The sequence below is a fragment of the Polistes fuscatus genome, unplaced genomic scaffold (genome assembly GCF_010416935.1).
Source record: "Polistes fuscatus isolate 324 unplaced genomic scaffold, CU_Pfus_HIC Scaffold1, whole genome shotgun sequence".
In the NCBI taxonomy this organism is placed as follows: Eukaryota; Metazoa; Arthropoda; class Insecta; order Hymenoptera; family Vespidae; genus Polistes; species Polistes fuscatus.
Window position 1 is genome coordinate 14,365,757 of NW_025112997.1, and position 8,131 is coordinate 14,373,887.

General features: G+C 27.2%; 1 protein-coding gene and 2 long non-coding RNA genes across 3 annotated transcripts; 1 reads left to right on the top strand and 2 right to left on the bottom strand.

Moving 5' to 3' along the window:
• Positions 1-191: 191 nt before the first annotated feature.
• LOC122516143 lies at positions 192-4,186 on the bottom strand. Its single transcript, XR_006303501.1, has 2 exons — positions 3,912-4,186; positions 192-227 (listed from the first exon to the last, which is right to left on the bottom strand). It is a non-coding gene; the product is annotated as an uncharacterized LOC122516143 (long non-coding RNA).
• On the top strand, positions 3,709-7,904 carry LOC122516119 (prolyl endopeptidase). Its single transcript, XM_043633692.1, has 13 exons — positions 3,709-3,949; positions 4,178-4,291; positions 4,755-4,978; positions 5,056-5,243; positions 5,332-5,557; positions 5,638-5,797; positions 5,892-6,092; positions 6,168-6,350; positions 6,434-6,547; positions 6,623-6,771; positions 6,856-7,068; positions 7,356-7,683; positions 7,787-7,904. Exons 1-13 carry the CDS (start codon positions 3,791-3,793, stop codon positions 7,850-7,852), a joined length of 2,325 nt encoding a protein of 774 aa, XP_043489627.1. The 5' UTR covers positions 3,709-3,790; the 3' UTR covers positions 7,853-7,904.
• Positions 4,598-6,017, bottom strand: LOC122516147. The gene is made up of 3 exons (XR_006303502.1): positions 6,003-6,017; positions 5,077-5,276; positions 4,598-4,920 (listed from the first exon to the last, which is right to left on the bottom strand). It is a non-coding gene; the product is annotated as an uncharacterized LOC122516147 (long non-coding RNA).
• Positions 7,905-8,131: the final 227 nt, after the last annotated feature.

Sequence of the window (8,131 nt, forward strand, 5' to 3'; positions counted from 1 at the left end):
GCTTATAGATCGAAATTTGGAAATTTCAATAATCTCAAAGTGATCTTTTATGATCACGTGAACTCAACTGCTGAGATTACTTTTATCATTTTTTTTTCCTTCTTTTCATAAATTGATAATGGAAAATCTAATAATTACTTTATGGAAAGAATATATTATTGTATTACTTACGAAATAGAAATGGCTGATCATTTTAATGGCTGTCTTTCTTTATGTTTCTTCTTGAACTAAACAAAAAAATTATTAATATTCAATAAAAACAATTTAATTAATAATATTATAATAAAATTAAAAAAAACTAAGAGAAAATACTTCGTTAAAAAGTCGTTTTAAAAATAGGCCATAGAAAGAACTATTGAGAAAGCAGCGTGATTATAATAATACGTTATTCGACATTTTTCTATCACCAAATTGAAAAACACGGTTCTAAAAGAGAAAGAAAATTTTTTAAACGATAATACACGAACAAACATGAAAAAAATATTTAAAATTTTTATACGCATATAATAATAAATATTCGTAAACAAATTGTTTTTTCTTTACGTAGTATGTTCATGTTATCTCGAAATATTTGCGTATTTCGGTACAAAAACACATCATAAACTTGTTAATTAGAATTATCTCGGGATTAATTATTATATTTAAATTATATATTTTTAATATTATTTTTTATATATATACACACACATACAAATTCTCTACATGAGTATATTTATCGAACACCTGTATTGTGTGTGTGTGTGTGTGTGTTTAATTTGTTTACAAATGTATTTAAAATAAATACGTTTTTGAATCAAACGTCATATCGAAATCGATCAAAGTTAGAACGAACTTTGAAAAGTTCATCTTTATCGTCCTCGTAAATATGTATGCTGTTTAAATATTAAATATATAACATATTTATAATCTTATCGAAAGTGAGACGATCTCTCATATATACATGTAAACAATTTTATTTTTACGCGAAACAACGGCAAATTTTTTCAATAATTATCAGATAGAAAGAAGAAAAAGAAAATAAATGGGGAAAAAGAAAAAAGCATGGTCCAGATTCGAATTTCGAGATACTGAAGATCTTGCATTGTACTATTTTCTAATAATATATTTGTATATATTATAAAAGTTTACATTTAAATATCGTATCTTTTTGTATAAAATTTGAAAGAGTAAGATTGTAATATTTTTAAACTCAAATCTACATAAATTTATTAACGTTATACATACATATGTATTTGTTATATATATGTATATTTTTTTTTCTAATTAATTATATATTAAATATATACAAGATGAGACATTTAAAACAGACCTTTCAAATAACTCGATTGCTATCGGTGATTTAAAAAAATATGTTGGAGGAAACTTACTTGGTTTCAAGGTTTCCAAAATCCCACGTTAATAGTTTCTTTCCAGTTAGACACGTAAGATACTAGGTATGCCACATGAAGGTCAACCCTATTTTTTAAATGAAATTGTATATTTTTTTACGTTCTCACCAATATCCTTTTTTATCTTTTTATATAATAAATAAAAACGTAACATGTATAACATAATCAATACGTTAATTATACATAACACGAAATTGTGCTATGCTAAAAATCAATTGAGTTTTCTTTGACACATTTTTTTTCTGTCGGATTATTCAGGTGACCTGTATTAAATGCCTCATCCTATATATACATTATTATTATTATTATTTTTATTAAAAAAAAAAATATATAAATATTTTAATAAAAAAATTAAATAAATATGTAAATGTAACATATATAAATACAATATTAACACAAATTTATTTCAAATAATTAATTTTTTGTCACATCAATGTTTGCATATTTTTATAACAACGAGAAGAACTTCGTTTGTTAAAAATGATAACAGTAAGTGAAAAAGAAAAAAGACAAAAAACCATCGTCAAGTAATTAAAAATAATTATTTTCCAAATATATTTTGCATCAGAATCAAATATTGTTCGTTTTCTCGTTCGTTTCTAGGCTGTCACTCATCGTTCTTTTTTCTATCTTTTGACGCAAGTTCGACGCATGTTATCGATAACTCTATCGTAATTTAACGACCATAGGCTTATTATTTGATTATACAACACGCCTGTATTCTACGAATATTAATTATGTTTTTAACGATATTCATATTTATTTTTGCTTTGCAGATTTTATAATAAATAAAGCGGTAATTCTAATTAACAAATTTACGACTCAACTTTGCATCCAAATATGCATAATTTTCCAAATCTGAACTATGTGAATAATACAGATATTTTTAGAAATATTCGTTATTATATAAACATGATAGATGTTATGTAATTACATAGCATATGCATGCGTAATTTGTAAATACATGTATATATTTGTTTGTTAATTAACGAGTTTAATGATTGACAGGAGAATAAACATCGATAATAGACGAATTTTCCTTACCGACCCTATCTCAAAGTCTACTTGAAATACTACAAAATAATTGCAAATAGTAACATTGTTTGTCTTAAGTTATGAAAATGTAGCGTTAGTAAGAGTAATATCGTACGAATTTGTTTAAAAAAAATTAAATGTATAGTTTCGTTGTAGGGGTTAATGGCCATCTCAGACATAACGTTGACGCTGTGTCGATAGCTTCTATTGGCTGGCTGTCATCTCATAAAAAATCACATTTACGTGTCAATTATTATCACATGGTATTAAGAGGGGGCAATTAAGGTCACTGGATAAAAACGTACGTTGTATGTCTTTTATACTTATTCTGGACTCCCCTTGGACTCTACCAATTTGTAATACTATTTTTCAATTGAGGTACGCATTTGTATGTGTGTACGGGCGCGTGTGCGTGCATGTATGTATGTATATATAAATAATATAATATATTCTTCTATAATTCATTTATATATCACTTTTTTATAAAAAAAAATTTTATATTTATAATATAAATATAATAATTATCATTTATTTCCTAATGAAATTTACGAATTGTTTTAAAACGAGTTTTTCGAAATGTCTTCCATTCTCCCAATTGCAATCATATCTTATCTAATATTTGCAAATTTGATAAACGATATCGTTTTTGTTCATAACATTTTCATCGTAGGCCAAGTCGAGCATTTTAATGTTATCATTTATGAAAAAATAAATGGCTTTTTTCGTTTTAATATGTAGTTTTAAAATAATTAATTTCATATTTACTCGGACATTTTTTTTTTTTGACCTTATTATATTTGCAACGGTGAATCATAAAACGATGCATTACTTGTTATCGGCTGAACGAAAAATTTGTAAAATATCTTTGTTAATTTTACACATTCTATAATGTGTGTGAATAAAAATATGATATATATATACATGCAAATTAATATATATACATTGTAACTATTATAAGAATCACAGAGTATTATTTTGTTTGCCGTTATCAGATGAATTCATTTTGTGATATTAATTTAATTTTTCGCATTAATACGTAATTTAAAAAATACTCGAATATTCAATCATATCGTAATTTCTAAAATGAATCAACCTGTCATAAAATGATACCTTTCGTAGTTACCTATCAAACAAAATATTTTTATAACATCTACAACCATTTTAGGGTATGATCGCTTTTACCGATCGAGATAATTTCCACTACTAAAAAAAAAATAAAAAACAAATCGATTTACATATAAATATAAATTATAAAAAAATGTGAAATTGAATAATGAAAAAGCAAAAGTAAAAATAAATAGATTAATAAAACGTAATTAAAAAATAAATAAGAAAAATAATGTTCAGTCGGTAGAAAAACGTGCGCAATGGCTGGTGTTGGGGCATCATTCTACTTAGTGGTAAATTCATTTCAGAGGCAACTTTTTAGGTGCGCCGTAGGCATTGATAAAAAGCTTGTCAAAAAGACGCTAAATTTTACTCACTTACGTCAATTTCACATTTCATCGTTTTCGAAGATTCCACAAGTAAGGATATTAAAAGAGATTAAATGATATTTAAACATGCTGTGTAATTATCTTTATCTCTATATCTCTTCCTCTCTCTCTTTCTCTCACACTATCTCTATTTCTCTCTCTCTCTCTCTTTCTTTTACTTCTCTTCTTTCTCTTTGTATTTGTCGAATATCTTCTTCTTGCTCACTTTATTCTCTTAATATCGTAAAACGAACTTCTTTCTCCACAATTATTAATTAGGCTTCTTATAATCGAGGATCAAGAAATAAGTTTAAAACTACAACAATGTCCAAATTGGAGTATCCCGTGACCCGACGCGACGAAACTGTTGTTGAAAACTATCACGGTATTGAGGTTAGTTCATGTACTATATTCTTCAAGATTTGTTTCTAGGTTATGTCAAGTCAACTTCTTTACTCTAAACTATGACTGAGATTGGCCGATGCTTTGCACTATTATTTAAAATCTATTTGAACAATTTTTGTTATTTTCTAGTAGGCTTTTTTTATTCAAGAATGATTTTTAATCAATTATTTACATTATTAATTTTCCTGAATAATTTGACTTCTGAAAAAGAAATAAAATTTATGAATTTTTATTGATTCCTAATGGGTGAACAAAAAAGAATTACCAAATATAATTGGTAGAATATTTTGTACCTTTCGTATAATTAAATATATTTGTTAATGAAATCCTGCAATATTTATACACATCTAGTTAACTTTTTCTTTATATGTGTATGCATTTTTTGTAATATATTTAAACACAAAGTATTTTGGATGTTTGTATAATATGATGAATGAAATTGTCCGGACAGATAACTGATCCGTACAGATGGTTGGAGGACCCGAACTCAGAAGAAACAAAATTATTTATCGATGCTCAAAATGCATTAACCAAACCATATTTAGCTTCTTGCAAATCACGTCAAGATATTCATGATAGACTTAAACAATTATGGGATTTTCCTAAATACATGTGTCCTGCCAAACATGGAAATAGATATTATTTTTACAAGAATACTGGCTTGCAAAATCAGAGGTTATATATTAAAAATAATTTTATTTATATTCATGTGTATTTTTCGTTTTTAACTCAACAATTGATTTTGATTTTAGTGTATTATATGTGCAAGATACCTTGGATAGCGAGCCTCGAGTATTTCTTGATCCAAATACTCTTTCTGAGGATGGCACGGTTGCAATATCATTTAGCAGATTTAGCGAAGATGGTAGTATTTTTGCATACGGATTGTCCAGTAGTGGCTCAGATTGGAACACGATACATTTTATCAATGCGAATACTGGTATGATGAATATAAGTTTAATGCTGAGGTATGCTTAAATGTTATTTATTAGATTATTTTATTATTAATTAGTATATTAATTATTTAGGTGAGAAATATCCTGAGGTATTGGAAAGAGTAAAATTTTCTCCATTGACTTGGACTCATGATAACGTTGGCGTCTTTTATGGACATTATCGCGATCAAAAAGGAAAAGTTGACGGTCTAGAAACTCAAGACGATCAGAATCAAAAATTGTGCTATCATCGTGTAGGGACACCACAATCAGAAGATGTGATTGTAGTAGAATTCCCTGAGGAACCATTGTGGAGGATGTAAGTAACATAGAAAATCTTTTACACGTAATAAATTAATACTATAAACAAAATGTTAATATTTTTTTCTATTTTTTTAGAGGCGCACAAGTTTCTGATTGTGGAAAGTGGTTAATTGTTACACCTGTTAAAGATTGTCGTGATAATCTAGTGTACTTCACTGAACTAAAAGCTGATTCAAAAATAGATGGTTTATTACCTTTAACGCAAGTCGTTGACAAACTTGAAGCTGATTATGAAGTTAGTAAAATAGATTTTTAGTAGAATAATTTAAACATTATGATTATTTTTTATGCATAAATATAATATTATATATTAATTATTTGATTATTAGTACATGACGAATGTTGGTACCAAAGCTATATTTCGTACAAACAAGAATGCATCTAACTTCAAGTTAATAGCAATAGATTTGTTGGATTACAAAGAAGATAAATGGACTGACCTGTTACCTGAACATCCTGATAACGTTTTGGATTGGGCGAGCGCAGTAGACGGGGATAAGTTTGTTGCCTGTTACATACAAGATGTTAAAGTTAGTATATTTATACTTTAGATTATTTAATTTTGATGTATATTTAAATAAAAATTAATTTATATGCATTTTCAGAATATTTTGCAATTGCATAGTTTAACAACCGGTAAACTTCTAAGAACGTTCCCACTTGACGTTGGTACGATTATTGGTTTCTCTGGTGACAAAAAATATTCTGAAATATTTTATCAGTTCACATCTTTTTTAACGCCTGGAATCATATACACGGCTGATCTCAAAAACGACGACGAACCAAAAGTTAGTATATTCACGATAAATATATAAGAAAGTAAATAAATATAAACATTATTTTATAAAATAAATATCAATTTTTTTTCTAGATATTTCGCGAGATCAAAGTTAAGAATTTTGATTCAAGTTTGTATAAAACGTTGCAAGTGTTTTATACCAGTAAAGATGGTACACAAATTCCTATGTTCATCGTTATGAAAAGCGTAAGTATTTTTAATAACATGTGATTTTCCACGGAGTAATTATAAATTTACGAGAAAAAATATATTGCAATTTAGGATGCTGTATTGGATAATTCTATGCCAGCTTTATTGAATGGATATGGCGGTTTCAATGTTAGTATTCAACCTGTATTTAGCGTAACAAGACTTGTCTTCGTGCAACATTTAAATGGCGTGCTTGCTATTCCAAATATCCGAGGTGGAGGGTAAGAAGAATACATAATTAACAATGGAGTTAAATATATTATCGTATACTTATATTATATACATACATCATTGTCTTGGTTTAGAGAGTACGGAGAAAAATGGCACAATGGTGGTCGACTATTTAATAAGCAAAATGTATTTGATGACTTTCAATGTGCAGCTGAATATCTTATAGACAATGGGTATACTACACCTAGCAAATTAACTATCCAAGGTGGAAGTAATGGTGGATTATTGGTAGCTGCTTGTATAAATCAGCGACCAAGTTTATTTGGTGCTGCTATCGCACAAGTCGGGTTAGTTAGATTATTATTCTTATTAAGAAGATAATATTATTAACACGTTGACTGCCGTATCAATCTTATAATCAATATATTAGGTACCTGTTTTATAACTTTTTATGGATAAAAGATACAAAAAGATTATACATTACGTTTTACTCTTATATCGTTACTTTTACATATATTGTATATAAATGTTTACGAAATGCTTTGTTATGGCAATTAACGTGATAAAAGTATATATAAGTTTGTTATATTTAAATAATAATATATCTCTTATATATATGTATAAATTCTTTCAGTGTGATGGATATGTTACGCTTTCATAAGTTTACAATTGGTTCCGCTTGGGTTTCCGATTATGGAAGTTCAGAAGATCCGAAGCATTTTGAGAATCTAATTAAATATTCACCATTACATAATGTTAAAATACCAGAGGACGGTTCTCAATATCCGGCAACGTTGCTTTTAACAGCCGATCACGATGATCGTGTTGTACCATTGCATAGTCTTAAGCTCATAGCAACTTTGCAATATGTACTTGGAAATGTACCAAACCAAACAAATCCATTACTCGCAAGAATAGAGACGAAGGCTGGTCATGGTGGTGGTAAACCAACCACTAAAGTTGTTAGTAGTATTTATTAATTCAATTCTTAATACGAGACAATTAATTGTTAATTAACAATCGTATAAACATTCAATTTTATATTTTTCCTTTGTTCTGTTTTAGATTGAAGAGAACACAGACATTTTATCGTTCATCGTTCAAGCTTTGAATTTAAAATTCAAGCTATAACGTATGTAAATGTTTATATATTAACTGTTTGTACATCTTCTAAAATTATTATGACGGGATGGTTCAGGTATTATTATTATTATTATTATTATTATTATTATTTGTGATATAATATATTTGTCCCTGTCGTCGAAAAAAGAAGAAAATAAAAAATAAAAATAAGCTATCATTTTATTGGCATAAATGTTTCTGAAATATAAATGCATATTTGTGTTTTTTTACATACTATTTTGTTTTTGTTTATTTTATTGTTTTTTTTCTATTTTTTCCTATTTATTA

Bases quoted from the DNA above. Each gene is read 5' to 3' on its own strand.
- LOC122516119 (XM_043633692.1), top strand. From the start codon at position 3,791: ATGGCTGGTGTTGGGGCATCATTCTACTTAGTGGTAAATTCATTTCAG. The intron at 3,950-4,177 runs GTAAGGATATTA...ATTATTAATTAG, and splicing joins CGTTTTCGAAGATTCCACAA to GCTTCTTATAATCGAGGATC. The intron at 7,684-7,786 runs GTTAGTAGTATT...GTTCTGTTTTAG, and splicing joins GTAAACCAACCACTAAAGTT to ATTGAAGAGAACACAGACAT.